This window comes from Propithecus coquereli, unplaced genomic scaffold (assembly GCF_000956105.1).
Source record: "Propithecus coquereli isolate 6110/MARCELLA unplaced genomic scaffold, Pcoq_1.0 Scaffold137, whole genome shotgun sequence".
Lineage (NCBI taxonomy): Eukaryota > Metazoa > Chordata > Mammalia > Primates > Indriidae > Propithecus > Propithecus coquereli.
The window spans coordinates 6,231,076-6,249,669 of NW_012137969.1; the positions used below are offsets into that span (position 1 = coordinate 6,231,076).

The 18,594-nt window shown below is 55.4% G+C and overlaps 2 protein-coding genes across 2 annotated transcripts in view; both read right to left on the reverse strand.

Moving 5' to 3' along the window:
- LOC105805942 (kinesin-like protein KIF19) overlaps window positions 1-12,867 on the reverse strand; it is a 37,004-nt gene extending 24,137 nt beyond the window's left edge. Inside the window, exons 1-9 of the mRNA XM_012638910.1 lie at window positions 12,781-12,867; window positions 12,211-12,291; window positions 8,324-8,434; window positions 6,484-6,571; window positions 5,504-5,640; window positions 5,140-5,265; window positions 3,855-4,049; window positions 1,910-2,062; window positions 1,201-1,323 (exon numbers count right to left, since the gene is read on the reverse strand). Of these exons, the coding sequence (XP_012494364.1) occupies window positions 1,201-1,323; window positions 1,910-2,062; window positions 3,855-4,049; window positions 5,140-5,265; window positions 5,504-5,640; window positions 6,484-6,571; window positions 8,324-8,434; window positions 12,211-12,291; window positions 12,781-12,867 (1,101 nt within the window). The remainder of the gene's footprint in view (window positions 1-1,200; window positions 1,324-1,909; window positions 2,063-3,854; window positions 4,050-5,139; window positions 5,266-5,503; window positions 5,641-6,483; window positions 6,572-8,323; window positions 8,435-12,210; window positions 12,292-12,780) is intronic.
- Window positions 12,868-14,882: 2,015 nt separating this feature from the next.
- The window catches only part of EIF3B (eukaryotic translation initiation factor 3, subunit B), a 26,111-nt gene continuing 22,399 nt past the window's right edge, over window positions 14,883-18,594 (reverse strand). The window contains exons 15-19 of the mRNA XM_012639058.1: window positions 18,406-18,531; window positions 17,789-17,866; window positions 17,239-17,347; window positions 16,967-17,084; window positions 14,883-16,392 (exon numbers count right to left, since the gene is read on the reverse strand). Coding sequence (XP_012494512.1) covers window positions 16,981-17,084; window positions 17,239-17,347; window positions 17,789-17,866; window positions 18,406-18,531 — 417 coding nt within the window. The 3' untranslated portion in view covers window positions 14,883-16,392; window positions 16,967-16,980. The remainder of the gene's footprint in view (window positions 16,393-16,966; window positions 17,085-17,238; window positions 17,348-17,788; window positions 17,867-18,405; window positions 18,532-18,594) is intronic.

Genomic DNA, 18,594 nt, shown 5'->3' on the forward strand with positions numbered 1-18,594 from the left:
AACCCTGTGGATACCACAATCCACGGGTGCCCAAGTCCCTGACATAAAATGGCACAGTATCTGCGTATAACCTACGCACATCCTCCCGTATACTTCAATCCGACTCTAGATTGCTTATAATGTCTAATACATTGCAAATGCTATGTAAATCGTTGTTATACTGTATTGTTTTTTATTGTATATTTTTTATTGTTGTATTGGTTTTATTTTAAATATCTTTGATCTGAGGTGAGCTGAATGCATGGCTGGGGGAGCTGTGAACGTGGAAGGCCAACTGTGCGTGCGTGCAGAGGGGTGTGTGGGCTGTTTGTGTGTCACGTGTTGGCTTTGAGTGATTCTACAAACAGCATCAGACCAGAGATACTGATATTCTTTCCCTTGCTTTTCGCTCCCAATGATGCATCTTGGAGGCCATAATAGCTACAGAATGTTCCGTGGGAGGGCGCAGCCCAATCTGCTAATCCCGTCCCCTCAGATGGGCACTTTGGGGTGTTCACACACCTCCTGGAGCACATATGCCTGGTACGTAGACATGTACACATCCCCAGAATCTGTGAAGGGGACCTTATTTGGAAAAAGGGTCTTTGCAGATATCATTAAGTTAAGGACCTCGAAATGAGATCACCCTGGATCAAGTGGGCCCTAAATCCAATGCCAGGTGTCCCCAGGTGAGAAGAGAAGGGAGAAACAGAGAAGACAGGAGCCCAGTGAAGATGGAGCAGAGACTGGAGTGATGCAGCCACAAGCCAAGGATGACAGAAGCCGCCTGAAGCAGGAAGAGACCCTGGAGGATGCCTGGCCAGAGGGAGCGTGACCCTGCTGGCACCTCCATCTCAGACTTCCGGCCTGTCAGAGAATAATTTTCTGTTGTTTTAAGTCACCCAGTTGTAGTGACCTGTTACCGCAGCCACAGGAAACTAATGCAGATGTTTGCTGTCAGTATTTTCACCCTCCCCATCTCAGAGATGGTGAAAGTGGAGAACAGAGGGGGTAATAAACTTAGCCGAGGTCGCCCAGCTGGGAACGGTAGTGTGGGAGGGAAACCCAAGCTATCTGGCTTCGGGGTCTGTGCTTGGCAGCCACCCCCATATGACCACCTAGGAGTGAGTGAGTGAGTGAGTGAGTGAATGAATGAATAAGTGAATGAGTGAGTGAATGAGCGACGGACGCTGCGCGAGCCTGAGTGACCGTGCGGCTCACCCGCGTCTTGATGTTCTTGGCCCTGTAGGCGTAGAGCAGGGTGGTCCGCGACTCCTCAAAGCAGGTGCTGGCTGGGCTGATGTGTGCGATCATCACGGTGCGGCTGTTTCCTCCCAGGGCGTCCTGCACAGGTGGAAGCCACCAAGTGGAAGTGACAGGAGCCACGTTGCCCCCACCTGCCCAGGGCCTCCCCCAGCCATCGCTGGGATAACTGGGAAGGACAGCTGGTGCCAGGGATCAAAGGGCCAGTCCTCGGGGAGACAACCCTCAGGACGAAGTGGGACCCATTCCAGGCACAGCCTGTGACTTCGGTTCTGATGGGAGCAGATCAGACCAAGAGGGACAAATTTCCAGGGACACTTATTTACTGCTTTTCCTGTGTCTATCTGTATATACTCCACCCTTGCTGCAGAATGAGGCGAGAGCATCCAGCTCAGCATAAAGGGGGATTTTCTCACAATCAGAGCTGTCCATAATGGGACAGGCAACCATGGGTAGGCAGTGAGCTCCCTGTCACCAGGGGTATGCAAGCACAGACTGGACCATACTCAGAGGGATAAAGGGGGGTGTCAGGCAGTGACTAGAGATGGCTTCTATGGTGTTTTCTAGGCTTCAGGGGTTCCTGGAAGGGCCCCTAGAGCCAGGCCTGGGCCTCTCTCCTGGCCGGTGTCTCCTGGAAGATGCGGGGTTGGCCACCGCGGCCACCTACCTTCAGCAGGCGCGTGAGTTTGCTGTCCCGGAAGTTGACATACTGCGCCCGGCCGCCGCCCCTCTCGCTGAGTGCAGTGATGCAGTTGCCCAGAGCCAGCAGGGAGCGGTTGATGTGTGCCCCCTCCTTCATCCTCTTGCCTCGGTTCTGGGTCTGTGCAGGGGGAGGCCAGGCTGGGGGCCTAGTCCTTCCACCTGCCTCCCCCTGCCCCCATTCCCAGAGAGGGGACTGAGGCCAGAGGGGAGGTGACCCCATCCCCTGGGGTCCTGGGCCCTCGTGCTCTGGGGGTTAGTGCCACGCAGCCGTAGAGGTGGTGCCGAGCTACGGGCAGTGCCAGGAAGGTGCTCACCATTAGAGGCGGCGAAAGCAGATTCAAGGGAAGTCTGTGCTGAACAACCCCAGTTTTATGATAAAAATAAAAGAGGGTGTGTTTCATCTGGGAAGGACCCCCCCGCAACTTTCTCACCCCCACTCCTAATCCCCCCAGTACCCCTTCCTCTCGGGATCTGTGAGTGACAAACTCTCTTCAATGGCAGTTGTTGCCTAATCTCTTGGCCTCACTGTGCCTCAGTTTTCTATGGATGCTCTAGGTTCTAGAACAGTCCGGCGCTGGGCCAGCAGCTGAACGCTGGGGAAGGCCCAGGCATGGGGCAGTGAGTGGACAGATGGGTAAAGCCAATCAGTGGCCTTCCAGACCCCAAAGATACAAAGCAGAGCTCAAATATCAGCTGAGAAAGGCTCAGTTTGGGGCCAGCCTTCCTGGGGTTCAAGGCTCAGATCCACTGTTAGGATATTTGTGCACAGAGAGTCACATCACCCTCATGTCACAGCCCACATGTCATAAAACAAGCACGGGCCGGGCACAGTGGCTCATGCCTGTAATCCTAGCACTCTGAGAGGCTGAGGTGGGAGAATTGCTTGAGATCAGGAGTTCGAGACCCCATCTCTACTAAAAATAGAAAAAATTAGCCTGGCATGGTAGCTCATGCCTGGAGTCCCAGCTACTTGGGAGGCTGAGGCAGGAGGATCACTTGAGCCCAGGAGTTTGAGGTTGCTATGAGCTAGATGCCGATGCCACAACACTCTAGCCAGGGTGACAGAGGGAGACTGTTTCAGGTAAGTAAGTAAGTAAGTAAATAAAAGAGGCACGATGCCGTCACCTTGCTCTGCGTCAGGGAGGTTATGTGACTATGAATGCGGAGTGCCTGACGCATCAGAGGGGTGTAAAAATGTCACTTGAGGACATTAGTTATTCCAACACCACCTTTATCACGTCCCTTCTCTGTCCCCAGTCCTGGGCTGGGTTCCTACCTCAAGGAACACACAGACCACAGGGTCAACAGGCGGTCAGCTCCACGCCCCCTCCCAGCGACATGTGCAGCAAAGGGCAGGTGGGCTGGGGCTGGGGGAGGGGGTCAGGGCTGGCCCCCAGCAGCACCTATGAGTGGGGCATGCAGCTGTGCTACCGCACACTGTGCACCATCCTCCCAACAGCCACGCTCTGCACACAGTCCCCCCTCCCGAAATGCTCTTCCTGGGGCTCCCCAAGCTCGTAATGACCTTTTCAGGCTTCGTCCTGAGACCCACCGCCACCCACCCTCTTCTGGGCTCCCACCACCTCTTGCAGACCCTGAATCTCAAAGCACATGCCTCACCCCCCCATGCTGAATTATCCACTCATGTCTGTCTCCCCAGAAGCCCCCGAGCTCTGGGGTGTGGCTGGGTGTCATCCACCTGAGTGTCCCCACCATACACACACAACGCTTTGAGAATTCACTCAACAAGCATGGAGCAAGCGCCTCCCCTGGGCCAGGGCTGCTCTAGCTGCTGAAGACGCGGTTGGATGAGGACGGACAAGGTCCTGCTCAAGCCTTAAGGGCCGCCAGACACAGCGTCATTATCATGAAGTTGGAAAGGGCAGGAGGCACGTCAGAGGGACAGGCACCTGGGACGCCCGCTCCGAGCCCGCCAGGTCCACCATGAAGAGCCTCCCAACGTGCACCTCCTCCAGCAGGTCTGTGCCACGGCTCCGCTGGCGCACGGTGACTTGCAGCACGGCGTGGGAGCGGGACGATGTCTTGTTGGTGGCCGTGGGCTCCTGCGTGCGTTGACGGTTGCCTCTGGTGAGGAGCTGCATGATCTGAGAACAGAGGCAGGAGCGGGCGGGCAGTCAGGGCCGCCTGAGTGGCCACACATGCCCTCCGCAAACACCAGGCAAGAGAAGAGCCGCGGGGGCCCAGGGCTGCTCGTAGCAGAACCCCGGCAGGTGGAAGCAGCTTCAGGTTTGCTGCACGAAGGGATCAATTCGAGTCGACTCACCGATCGGGAACGGCAGCTGCCTGACACGTGCACCGCCCCCTCCTGCCTGCACCCCAGCAGACATCACAGGTCCCCCGTCTCTTCCCCACAGAGCCGGGGGCAGCCAGGACCCTTTTCAGTACAGAACTCCAGGCAGCTGCATCGATTGGCTGGCGTGGGCAGGGGGGCCCAATCTATTGGCCTGCAAGCAGCTGTGGAAATCAAGCCAATGAGCCTCTGCTGAGCACCTATTGTGTACTATACTCATGCCAGGACTACAGAGCTTGTATGGAAAGAAGACTGATGCAGTGGTTGCTATTAAAGAATAGGCAAGAGGGCTGCCCCTCCCCAAGCCCACCAGAGACGCTGGTAAGGTCAGGGGGTTGTAGCATCAGCATGGCCAGAGCACGTGGTCATTAAGGCTGAGGACGAGGAGTCCACAATGGTCCTGAAGCAGTGAGGAGCCACTGGCGTCCTGTGAGCAGGCAGGAGACCTACCCTGAGGGCAGTGTCGAGCACGCTGGCATAGGGACCAGCGGTGGGCAGAAAAGACAGACGGCCTGGAAAGGTTCACTGGTGCCCTTGCTGCCCTTGCTCAGGAAGCGACGACTCTTAGCAGACATGGGAAGTGGATTTCAGACCGGAGCCCACTCTGCTGGTGTGGCTGCCTGGAGGGCTGTGTTGAAGGGCCCCCAGGCCTGTGTCTGGGGGCAGAGGGAAGAGTGTGTGATCCGTTCGTGATGTCTGCCCTGAGCACAGAGCAGGGGGCTGGGGACATGGGCTCAGGCGTTTGCATTCTCTTAGATCAAGTCCAGGTGTGGAAGAAACTTTGGAGCTGCAGGTCTGTCTCTGCTCAGCGAACTTGAACAAGGACCTCACGTATGTCTGTGGCTGCTCGGCCACGTCTCCCTCCATGGGCCCCTGTGACTCACCTCCTGGGCATTCGAGGTGGACACCTCTGTGATGCCAGCAATCTGGATGCTGCCCCGAGAGTCCTCCCTCAGTTCCAGGAACCCCGAGGCCGGGTTGAGGAGGTCCCGGATCACTTCGTTATAAATCTGGGGTGGAACAGAGAGGTCAGCACAAGGCAGCTTTGGGCTTTGGCTCAAAAGACCTGCAACGACTGACACATGCTCAGGGCTTTGAGAAACGTCAACTCTGAGGGCTGAGGCTTTCCACAAGGCCACCTGGCACGTGGGGGACAATATGTGGTGCTGGGGACCACACACAGCTGTGTCTGGTCTGGCTCATGCCCATCTTGCAGACAAGGCAACCGAGGCTGATGCGCAGGCTTACCTCAAGGTATGACATGGACACGCTGCACTCCATGTTGTCCCGGGTCTCCTCGATGGCCTGGAAGAGGTCGGTGAGTGTCTGCAGGTAGATGCCGGGCTCCGCGTCCACGCCCAGCATGGTGTGTGTCTTCCCTGCACCTGCGAGAAGAGCAGAGACACCTGCTGGGGGGCTCTGGACGCGGGCTCAGATGCCCCACCTGGAAGCGCTGGCCACTGAAAGACCCACATGGCAGCTGCTCACACCTGCTGCTCTGACACGCTAATTTCCCATCATGGAAACAAATTTTAAACAGCTTTCTGAACAGTCTGATGATTACTCTGCGGAAGAAAATCTGGGTGCAGGGGGACAAACTGGAAGGATATGAGCAAACATGCAGATAGCATCAGAGTAGGAAAACTACCTTTTCTCCAAACTCTTTTTGGATATTTGTGATGTTTTTATAAAAAGAGAATTAACATATTCTACTTTTTAAGGGGGTACCTCACTTTCCTCCTTGCTTTTTGGCCCTATATCGGCAAGGACCAGAGAACTCTTCCCTTCACCAGAGCCTGGCATGCAGTAGGTGCTCACTAACGTTGTTGGGTGAATGAAACAGGAACAAGCTGTGACTTTGGGCAAGGTGCTTCTCAGGGCCTCAGTTTCCCCATCTGCATGGAGGTCGGGTTAGGGCTGGGCCCCTCCAGCTCTGACCCTCTGTGACTCTAGTTTTCAGGGATGATTGAGGTGGCTTAGCTTTGCAAATGTTTGTCAAGCCCAACTTGGAATTCCAGGGAAGAAATCCTTGGGTTCTGTGGGGCAGCAAGACATGGGCTGGATTCTAGAGTCATTCCTAACAGCCGTGTGACCCTGGGGATCACCCTACCTGTCTTTCCCGCTACCCATGGATACAGGAAGCCCAGCACTCAGTAGGTGCTCTGTGCTGCTAAGGAGAGTTCTGCCACCAGCCCCATGTATTCCCAGGACATTGGCCTTGATGGTACCTGAGGGGCCGTAGGCAAATATCGTCGCGTTGTATCCAGAAATGACGCCTTCTACCAAGTGCTGAATGGTGGCGCAGTACACATCTTCCTGCGGGCAGACAGGACAGGCACGTGGACATCCCTGCCAGAGTGGGGGACCCAGCAGTTTGGAGAAGACAGGTGTGTGGTGTCTGCGTAGGTTCCAATCCCTCTGGCCACGTGCAGGGGCACACCCAGGATCAGGAAGTCTAGAAAGCGCGTGGGGCCGGGCGCGATGGCTCACACCTGTAATCCTAACACTCTGGGAGGCCGAGGCGGGCGGATTGTTTGAGCTCAGGAGTTCGAAACCAGCCTGAGCAAGAGCGAGACCCCGTCTCTACTAAAAATAGAAAGAAATTAATCGGACAACTAAAAATACATAGAAAAAATTAGCCGGGCATGGTGGTGCATGCCTGTAGTCCCAGCTACTCGAGAGGCTGAGGCAGAAGGATCGCTTGAGCCCAGGAGTTTGAGGTTGCTGTGAGCTAGGCTGACGCCACGGCACTCACCCTAGCCCGGGCAAAAGAGTGAGACTCTGTCTCAAAAAAAAAAAAAAAAAAAAAAAAAAGCGCGGGGACATTGGGACATCCCTGGGTCCCCATCCCTGTCCTGCAGGTGTGCAGCTTTGGATCTCAACTGCGCTGAGCCTCACAGTGTGGCTTCGAGGAAGGACTAAAGGAGAAGGTGTGTGACATGGGACACCCCCACCACGAGGCCCGACATGCGCTGGATACTGAGCACACGCGAGGCTTCCCTGGGGCTGCTTCAAGAACTGAGAGAAACCAAAACGAACACAAAGGACAGAGAGACAGCAGCAGGCTTGGGAGTCGGGGAAGAGCAGCGCGACTCCTCTCTGTGGGACAAATCCCTGCGCCCTGCCCTTCATCTCATCCAAGTGTCCCAGCAGCCCTGGCTGGTCACACAGCCCGTGGGAGGAAGAGGCAGCTTCTGACGCCTGGGCGGGACAGTGCAAAGCCGGCACTGCTCCCTCTGCCTTTGGACGCACACAGTCTGGGTCTGAATCCTGGCTCTTCAACCCGAGCTGTGTGACCTCGGGCAGGGCGTCGGCCTTCTTGGGCCTCAGTTGCCTCGCGTGTAAAATGAGGAGACTGTTTCTGTGCGTGTTCTAGGGTTGCCGTGAGGGTCGTAAAGCAACGTGCATGAGGCTCTTGAGCACAGCGCTTGCCTGTAGCAGCTGCTCAGTAAATGTCGGTGATCGAGTCCCTTCCACTTGCAATGCCGTGACAGCCGTGACAGTAAAAGGCACCTGTTTGCTCAAATGGAAGCTGAACTGCCGTTGGCCAGCGACTCTGTTCTGAATCTTGCATTCGGGGGGACATTCCTGATGCCAATGGGCAGCCGTGTGCTCTAACACCAGCTCTGATCTCAGAAGCCTCAGGTGCTTCCTCTGGGAGGTGGGTACAATGACGCCTCCACCCAGGCCCCGCCCTCCTCTGTTCTCACCAAAGCTCTTCAGAGACACCCACCTGGCCACCCTATGGCCACCACCAGGGGCTCACGAGTCCCACGGCAGCACTCACTGCAGTGCGCACTGACAAATGCGCTTGTTCCTCCACCTGCTGTGGTCTGTCTCTCGCTGGGATGTGAGTGCGGGGTGGGGCCCTGTCCTACTCCCACTGTGGGACCCGGCCCCACTCTGCGGGATGAAGGGGTGAGTGAGCGAGTGAAAGAACCTCTGAGAAGCACCCAGGCCAGGCCAGCACCTGGCGGCCACTGTGTGGAGACCGCCTGGCCACCAAGTCCTCCCAAGGAGGGCCCAGCCCAATGGGGGGCCGAGTGGGCGGGAGGGGTGGGTGAGTACCTGGGTTGCGTGCTCGTCAAAAACGGTGTCGAAGATAAAGGCCCGCTCCCGGGACCGGTGTGTGCGCAATGTGTCCTCCGGGTCCTCACCGGGGTCCATGAGCACCACCATCTTGGGGCAACGAGTGGGCAGGGAGGGGCTGGTCAGAGCTGGGTGGAGTCTTCCCCCCACAGGCCTGAAGGCCTGGCACCTGCCCTCCACCATATCCAGGGCCTTGGTCCCAGCCCAAGAAGGGCTGCAGGCCTCTGTGCTCCAGCCAGCGGGGGTCTTGGGGGACGTCAGGCACCCCACCCCTGGCACCCTCTCTCAGAGCTCGTGGGCAACTCCCCCGGCCTGCAGGGCCATGCAGCTGGCACCCTCACACCAACAGACGCTGACTCGCCAAACCACCAGCGAGGATGGCAGCCCAGCACCGCGGCCACCAGCCCACTTGGGCGCTGTGGCTGAGTGGACAACCACTCCCAGGGCCACAGAGTCTGCGACCCTCCCTGGGCACTGCAGTGACAAACCCCTTGAAGAAGTGACAGGGCAAGGGATGGAAGGGGCTCTGTAAACGGTGCAGCACCGAGCTGGCCGCCTGGCTCCGTGCTCAGGGTCTCCCCTCGACACCCCATTTCCACTCCTCGACCTGCTTTTGTGAGCTGCCCCCATAGGGACCCTGCCACACTCTGCCACCCACCTGTGCTTTCTCTGAGAGCTTCAGTTGCCCCCAGGGCCATCCCCATCTCACATAAATATTTATGAAGCAAAGTGTATTAGGGTCTCTGGGGACAGAGAAGTTCAAGGGAGCCTTTCCCAGGGAATTGGAGGTGACAGGGGCAATTAGAAAGCAGACTAGGACGGGCGCGGTGGCTCACACCTATCATCCCAGCACTCTGGGAGGCTGAGGTGGGAGGATCGCTTGAGCTCAGGAGTTGGAGACCAGCCTGAGCAAGAGCGAGACCCCGTCTCTACTAAAAACAGAACAATTAGCTGGGTGTGGTGGTGCGCACCTAAAGTCCCTCAGTTACCCGGAAGGCTGAGGCAGGAGGATCACTTGAGCCCAGGAGTTTGAGGTTGCTGTAAGCTATGATGACACCACTGCACTCTAGCCCAGGCGACAGAGTGAGACTCTGTCTCAAAAAAAGAAAAAGAAAAGAGACCAGACGCACCCTTGGCTGGTTGTTCTGGCAAGGAGCTGCCTGGCTGGGTGCATCTGGGGACCCAGGCAGCTGGCGGGGGGCACACTTGGGTGGGACCACGAGTCCTACCATCCGGCACCCAGAGGCCTGCTTCTGGCTCTGGCCGGCACTTTCCGGGACGTCTGGAACTCCCTTTCCTTCGTGCCTCTCTCCTCCCAAAGACAGAGAGAACCAAAGGAGGAGGATGCGGGCAGCTGCTTCCACACAGTCCCTGCTGCCAGGCCAGGCCTGTGCTGCAGCCTGGGATTGGGGTAAGAGAACAGGCTCCAGAGCCCCGCAGCCTGGTTTCCTGTCCTGGCTCCACGGCTCACCAGTGGGGAGGCTCGGGCAAGTTGCTTCCCCTCTCTGGGCCTCAGTCTTTCCATCTGTAAAGCGGGGGTAATAGAACCCACCACAGCGGCGGCTGGAGGGGCGAATGCTACACTGTGCACAGAGCTGAGCCCTGCACATGCAAAAAAACACCAGCTGTGTTGGATCCTAGACCAAAAAAAAATTTTTTTCTTTTGTTACCAAGAACATTAAGAAAAATCAGCAAAATCTGGACACATCTGTAGACCAGATAATATTAGATCAATAGGAATTTGCTGACTTTGATCACTGTGCTGAGGTCACAAACTAGAATGTTCTTGATTTTAAGACACACACTGAGACGTGTGGGTGTGGGAGGCACTGGGCCCACAACTTACTCAAATGGCCCAGGAGAAGGGAGTCTGCACACATTGGGAGAGGGAGGAGGAAGGAAATGTGGCCAAACGTTGACGTTTGGGAAATCTGGGTACAGGAAATACGGGAGTGCTTTCTAGGGTTTTGCAACTTTTCCATCGGTCTGAGGTTACTTCAAAATAAAAAGTTAGAGGAAAACATGAACATGCTACAAGATGGATGAAGCTCGAAAGCATCATGCTAAATGAAAGAAGCCAGGCACAAAAGGCACGTGGCGCACGGTTCCGTACACCTGAAACGTCCAGCACAGGCGAGCAGAGGCAGAGGGTGGACAGTGGGGGCCACGTGGTGGGGGTAGGGACGCTGATGGGCGTGGGGTCCCCTTCCAGGTGATGAAAGGTTTTGCAACTAGGTACAGGTGGGGGATGCACAGCCCTGTGAATGAACTAAATGTCACTGAATCGTTCACTTTAAAATGGTGAATTGTTACGTGAATTTCAGCTCGATTTTTAAAAAACGTGAGCTGTGTCTTTCGTACAGCGCACAGCAAGGTGGCCTTTGGGAGCTGGGCCCTGGGTGGGCCCTGGAATGGTTCCTGAGATGTTCCTGCCCACACGCCCAGAGGGGACACCCGGCGGAGATGTGGCGAGAGGGTCGGGGCACTTGTACCCGCACACCCTTGCCTGGCACACACCACCACGTCGTTTGAACGCTCTTCTGCAGAGCGCGTTTACGATTCCCTCCTTCCTCAAGATTTCAAAAGGGCTGTGGTGCCGGCAGAGCCAAAGCTCCAGCCTGCTCAATTTTGGTTCCCACGACGCCCAGTTTCCTGCACTGGTTTCAGGGTTCAGTTCCCAAGGCAATCCCTTCCCTCATGAAATCCAGAAGTGTCCTGTTTCCCTAACATCGCTCAGTCCCCAAAGCCAGGAATTTCACAACCGTCTAGTCGCATTGGCTTCGTTTTCTATGAACTCTGCACTAACCCACCCCACCTCTTGCCGGCTGCCTGCTCCCCGCGAGGATGACTGCACACCTCAGACATTCGATTCACCACATCCTCCTGCAGGCGTCACCCCCAAGCCTCCTGACCTGCCAGATCGGGACTGGGTGCCCTCAGCCCAGTGGGCATCTGTTGGCCAGGGGTCTCCCTCTACAAACATCCTGGGTCCTTTGCCCCAGAGAGCAAACGTGCTCTCAGGAGCCACAGTTCATTCCTCTCTAACGGCGAACGGGAAATCCCAGCCACTTGACAAAATTTAGTTTTACCCCCAATTGGGTATTTATTCTTGCAAGTGACAACCAAGGGCACGAATGTCTCTAAATGGTGTCAAGAGCTCAGCTTCTAAGCCTGTTTCTAAGCAGCAGTAGTGTGCGAGTGCCCTACCCCGCCGTGCAGCAGGGTCACCTAGACCCCAGCTGCTAAACTACATCCCTCCTCTCCTGCCCATCCCTGCCTGGGCCCGGGTCTGCCATCCTCTGACTTCTCCCACTCCTGGGCTCTCAGCAGAGGCCTTGATCTTCCCCATAGCCCTGAACTCCCCTGACAGTCGTCCGCCTCCAGCCCTGACTCAAAAGTTAGCTCCAGGCTGGGCGCGGTGGCTCACGCCTGTAATCCTAGCACTCTGGGAGGCCGAGGCGGGCGGATCGCTCAAGGTCAGGAGTTCGAGACCAACCTGAACAAGAGCGAGACCCCGTCTCAACTAAAAATAGAAAGAAATTATCTGGACAATTAAAAAAAAATATATATAGAAAAAATTAGCCGGGCATGGTGGCGCATGTCTACAGTCCCAGCTACTCAGGAGGCTGAGGCAGGAGGATCTCTTGAGCCCAGGAGTTTGAGGTTGCTGTGAGCTAGGCTGACGCCAGGGCAACAAAGCCAGACTCTGTCTCGGGAAAAAAAAAAAAAAAGTGAGCTCTGTGTGGCAGCCCCTGGGATAGTGCCCAGCTGCTGTCGGCACTGGATGTTAATACCCGTTGAGTGACAGTGATACAGGGAATTGTGCACCTCAGGGTGGGACATGCCCTCTGCGCCCCCAGCCTCACCTGGGCCCCCACTTTGTGGGCGATGACGGTGGCTCCTTCCTCCAGCTCTGTGTCACTGAGTGGGCGGATTCGAAGTGCTACCTGTGGACAGGTCACTTGAGCAGCTGTGTTCCCAGGGCCCTCTGAGGCTGCTTTCTTCTTCCTCCAACCTGAGACCCCCAGCCCTCCCTCCTCCCCTCCTCCTCTCCCAGGGGACTTTCTGCCCTCAGAGCAGCAGTTCCTTCAGAGTGCCCCTCCAGATCCCCCCTGGCTTGGGTCTGACTTCTTAACACTCACCTGGTGTACAGGTTTGGGGCAAGTCCTTGACCTCAGCTCACCCAACTGTCAATGTGCCCGGACTGTCCCTGGGTACAGGCCGAGGAGCACGGTTCACACAGCCCCACCTGGGCCTGGCCAGGCCTGAGCAGCCTGGGGAGGGCAGAGGGAGGAAGGAGGGGAGGCACTGGCTGGGCCCCCGGGAGGGAAAGTGGGAACCAGAGGGGGGCCCTGGCATGGGATGTGACAGACAGGGAGGCAGCAGCGTCAGGCACAGCAGCTGGTGCTGTCGGGGGCCATGAGGAGGGCACTCACCATGAGCTGCTGGTCCCTGGGCTCCAGCTCCTTCAAAGCCGGGCTGCCCTGGGCTGGGGAGCGTCCAGTGGCCTGGCGGGAGGCCATGGGGCGGCAGGGGGACACGAGCTCACCGCTATCCTGGCAGAGACTGTTCCATACTCAGCCCCGCCCTGCCCAGGTGACATCAGCTGGGTCTCTAGGGAGCCTTGGGCCCCAGGCAGCAGGGCAGCCCTCCTGATCTCATGCACAGGGACAGTGCCAGGCACCAGGCACTGGGCACAGCCCATGTGTTCACCTAATGCCATGGCGACCAGGGCTTCTACACCCCTCACCTGGTCTACAGGTGAGCCCACCTGAGACCTGCCCTGACAGTAGGAGGAACCACATTTCTTCTTTGAAGGGTGGGGTCCCTCCCCCACCGGGAGCCGAGGAATGGCAGCCACAGGAAAGGCCTTAGCAGTCACCCACCACAGGGGCGGGCCCCTCACGCAGAGCAGGCCAGGGTGGCCTTGGAGGTTTCCCACTAAAGAGACAGATGCCAACAGCTAAAGCTTCATGCAACCACTTCAGCTGCAAATGCCTTTTCCCAAAGACGACACTTTAAAGCCTTGATATGACTGTTTCTGATGTATTAGGACGCGACTGGCTTCCGGCCCCTTTTCCCACGCTGTCAGTCCATGCTGTGCCCAAGGCCTGGCTCTGATTACTACCGGCGGCGTATTTACTGCTTACATGCTGCGCTCAACTTTTCCACTGCAGCCCCTGGGGAAGTCACTGCGCTGTGAACTTGAACAGCCGAGGGAACTACCTGCCAGGTACAGCTAACCACAGTATAAGACGATACAGCCTCGACCCTGTTAAGAGCCGGGGTTGCTTCCCCACTTTGGCAGAAATCACAGAAAGCTAGATCCATGGCATTCAAACCCGACAAGTCCACCTTCATGATTCTAACTACAGAGCCAAAAGGGCCCCAGACGCCCTCCCACCAGGGCAGAGGTTTGGCGCCTCACTTAAGGTCATGAGCTCTCCAGTCTGCTTGTCCAAGAGCGACTCCGTCTTTTTCTCAAGCCAAACACGTGGCAGTTTGTGCGAGGCCAGAGCACGTTTGGTCACACTTGTCTTCTCTTCCTTGGTGTCCAGGTCCACACTGGGCTCCAGGAAGGCCCTGCCATGTGAATGGGACAAGGGGAGGGAGTACCCTTCCCACACCCCGACTCCCTCCTGTGGGAGGAACTTGCTGGGCGGTAAGGTCTATGGGCTCCAACACTATTATTTCTTAAGACAGTCTCACTCTGTTGTCTGGGCTAGAGTGCTGTGGCATCAGCCTAGCTCACAGCAACCTCAAACTCCTGGGCTCAAGCGATGCTCCTGCCTCAGCCTCCCAAGTCGCTGGGACTACAGGTGTGCAATACCATGCCCAGCTAATTTTTCTCTTTTTAGTAGAGATGGGGTCTCGCTCTTACTCAGGCTGGTCTCGAACTCCTGAGCTCAAGTGATCCTCCTGCCTCAGCCTCCCAACACTCTTTTTTTTTTGAGACAGAGTCTCACTGTGTTGCCCAGGCTAGAGTGTCATGGCGTCATCCTAGCTCACAGCAACCTCAAACTCCTGGGCTCAAGCGATCCTACTGCCTCAGCCTCCCAAGTAGCTGGGACTACAGGCATGCGCCACCATGCCCGGCTAATTTTTCTATATATTTTTAGTTGTCCAATTAATTTCTTTCTAATTTTAGTAGAGACAGGGTCTCGCTCTTGCTCAGGCTGGTTTCGAACTCCTGAGCTCAAACAATCCGCCCTCCTCAGCCTCCCAGAGAGCTAGGATTACAAGCGTGAGCCACGGCGCCAGGCCCTCCCAACACTCTTACCCTGACTGCCTCTGGCCTTCTGGAGATACCACCAAGACAAGGCCTGCCGTGGGGGCCCCCGCCCACCCCAACACTCCCTGAGCCTGAGACCACCCGGGACTCCAACTCCCAGGAACTCCCTCTTCAAAGGGCCGGCCCTGGGAAACCCATGTCTACACAGGAGATAAAACAAGCACAAGTGTTTCTGAAATTTTTTATTTACAAATTACGTGAAACAATTACAACTATTAAGTTTAAAAATGTGGAAAGTTAATTTTTTAAAAGCTCTGTTAAGAATCTGTTAATATGATAGTTCTTACTTCCCTGAAATTAGAAAAGCTGTTTCTCGGCTCACCAGGTTAAAGAACGTGAGTAAACAAGTCAATACTGAAATGTGTGCTAATGGGCACAAGATGAGCCTAATGGAAGGACAGTGTAACTACAGAATTTCAGAAAGATCACAGATTAGAGAAAGGTAAGGCTCACAGGAAAGGAAAAGCACCAAGTGCCTTCCCCACACCTGGGGAAACTGAGGCAACCAGAGGACTTAGTGAGAGCAAAGCTGTGGCAGCCTGGAGACTCCAGAGATAGTCCCCATGGAATCCCAGAGGCCAATGGTTACTCTTGGCAGCAGCCAACCCTGCTCCTCAGGGAATCTTGCCCTTGTCCTGTCCCTGCAAACTACAGCTTCTCCTGCAGTCTCAAAACGCTGCCGTGGCTCTGTGAGTCCCTTGGCTGTGAACCGAGTGAGCCACCCGTACCGCTCTGCTCTTAAACTCAACTGCAGGTTCCATGAGCAAGAGAGAGACAAGACCACACCTCCCAAGGCACCAAGGGATGGCAGGCCATTGCAGACAGAAATGGACTGAAATCCTCGGGGTTTGTTCGCTCCCTTCTCAAGAGGGGAAAAGAAAAGTTAAATATTCAAAGAGGACCACGTGATAATGGCTAAACTGACAATTCTCAATACAAAAGTTCCAGTTTCTCTAACTCCAAGGAAAAGTCTAAAGGATTCTCATCAGGTAAATGATAAGCATTTTTTGAAAGAAAACAAAAAAGCAGAGGCATAATGTTTTAATGTTTTGGATTGGCTGGACTAATGCACAGCCGAGCAGAGGCAGCGGCTGCTCTCTCCGCCCTCCCCGCTAAGCCCCATGTGCAAGTGACAACGGAATGTGATGGCGCCTGGGAGCTCTGGCTCGGCAAGCAGGCCCGCACTGCTGCGAATGGGACGCAGGTGCCAAATTCAAGGTCGCTATCTACGTTCAGAGAGAGGAGAAAGACAGCTTTTTCATACAGGTTTGCTTTTATTTCCACATTCAACCTGCTGAGAGAACCTGCCACAGCCCGAGTGGCGGGGAGGTGCTGCGGCACCTTCCGAGCACGCTGGGACACAAGCAGCGTGCCGCTCCCTGCTGGTCTCCAGGACACGCCTAGCAGTGGCCACACACCAGAAAGCAGGAGTTCTTGAACGGAGACATGGCCCAGCTGTGGACAGGACACCCTGGAAACGCCACTGGCTGCAGGGGCAAAAAGGCGCCCACCGTGGCGCTGCAGCAGAGTCTGGTGGTGCAGATTAAAAACCCCAAAGAAGAAAAAAGTGAAAGCAGTGCCTTAAAACCTCCCCCACTGTGGACACCAGGGGTTTAAAGGCACAAAAATGTGTTGAGATGGAAGAATCTCAGGTGCGTTCACAGTCCAGAGCAAGAAGAAAGCACAGCTAAGATCCAGGAGTCGTGCAGGCTTCCTACAAGGGGACGGCCTCGTTCCAGCACAGGACATGGCACCGCTGCAACAAAGGGACCACTGCTTACTCTCTGTCCTGTGACTGAACAGTGACCCAAGGTAGGAATGATCATCGGCGGCTTCACGCCCTGGATGAGCAGGTGTGGCAACCACAAATGACACCATCCTAAGAGGCTGGAAGGGCCCTGCCCACGTCACTGAGGCAGCCCCAGCTGTGCTCTCTGCTACACCTTGCTTGTCTCAGAACAGAGAGGAAACTGCCCGGCACTGGAAATCCCAGCCGCTCCCGCCAGCCTTCCTTCTCTCTGGTGGACCCGGGACTGCCCACTAGCAAAGACACCTGGAGACAGCCAGGTGCCGGCTTCCCTCCCCTTCCCACCACTGCAGAGGTCTGGCCTGGCTATGGCTCACCTCCCACATGTGAGGACATGCTCTGCTCACGCCCGGGGCTGGACTGCACTTACTCTTCACATTTCATACGAAACTTTACTAACCCTCAGTCCCTGGAGTTGGATCTTCACTTGCACCTTAAACAAGGTATTTTCTAATTCATGGGGTAGCAGCAGCAGCACAGAAACAGCCGACAGGACGTGGACTGCCCATTGGGAGACCCTTACCACAGTGCTCCAGGTCACTCCTGATTCCCGAGAGGAATGATCTCTTCAGTGACGAAGAACTCGATGGTCTCCTCTTCCCAGTCATCCACGTTGCTGTCCAGCTCATCTGTGTCCACCCCTGTGGGGACAGAGAGTGGGTGTCATACATGGGCTGCAGACCAGCCAAGAGTTGAGCAGGGGACAGCATGGCCCTCCTGCTGAGGAAGGTTTGCTCGGGTCCGTGGGTGGAGGGGACCACTCAGTTCTGGACAATTTAAGAACATTTAAGTTACCTCCTCTCAATTCCAGACGTTCATTTTTCTGCTCCATATAGAGTTCTTGGGCCATTTTTCGGTATTTTCGGAAATCTTCCATCATGGTTCGCCTTCTCTCTACCAATTCCTAAGTATAAAGTAGGGGGGAAGTTACAGAACTAATACTTAACTCACCATCAAGTTTTTATTTAACCACAGTGAAAACATTTTGCCACGAGTAACCCACACCTAACCAATGGTGTCAGAATGGTGTCATTTAGAGAGACAGAGACTCTCAGCCAGGAATGGCAGAATGACTTGTTCATTCTCATTTGTCTTCCTGATGCCGCCCCTTTGACCCCTGCAACTGGAAAGCCACGCCAACAAGGCTACGGTCAGGCCCTCAGCCCCTTGCTGCAGGTCCGCCCCGGCAGCAGAACAAGCCGGCATCCTCAGGGCAGAAGCCACTCTCCTGCCTTCTCCCTGCACAGACAGCCAGCGGCCCTCGCGTCTCAGCCCTGGCCCTTCTTTGCCACGACAGGGTATGGCTGTCACTAGCACTGCTCTAGGTTCTGGGAACAAGGCTCACCTTTGAGGCTTTGGATTGGCTCAAACGATCCTTCTGTTCAAAGATCTTAGAGTATTTCTTCAGATCCTTTTTAATTTGCTGAAACAAAAGACCAGTCACTCAGGATTTAACATTCAAAGCAAGCACCACAAACGCAATCTTCAAAGTTGCCAACATGAAATGACATCCTCAATGATTAATAGAACACAGCTCCCCAGGAGTGCTCAAACACGCTCTCTTCGCTAAGTTTCTCTTCCCTGAGACTGACTCGCTTTCTTGGGATTTAACTCTCCTCTCAGCTTTGACCTAATACCATCAGCCTGTTTCACCGTAATTATGTAAATCCCAGACAAGTCTCTTCTAATCCCACCAGAGTTTCTAACAACCCCTGGCATCTTTTTATCTGCCCCTCCAGGTCATGCAAAACTTCCTAAACAACTTGAAATTTTAAGTTTACTCTCTTAAATCTATTCTTTTCCATTTAGTTCTCATTGTTCTTGCATCTCTTCAAAGGGTCCCCCCATAAATGTTGGGTTCCTATTCCCCACTCATCATCACCCTAACAATAACAGAAAACAACTCTTTTTCTTTAATGCCACAACTGCTTCCACATCCCGAGCCTGGCGGGGACGCCAGACCTTGATCTGCTCCTGGCTCAGCAGTGTCGGGGGCCGAGGTCTCCAGAGTAGCTGGCAAAAGCGGTCCTTGTTGTTCTTCTGCAGAAGGCGTCCTTGGAAGGTCCACAGCCAATAAGCATTGTCCACCTGGAGGGGAGCAGGGGTCACACTGAGCTGGCCACTCCATCCTAGCAAGTGGCCCCGGGACAG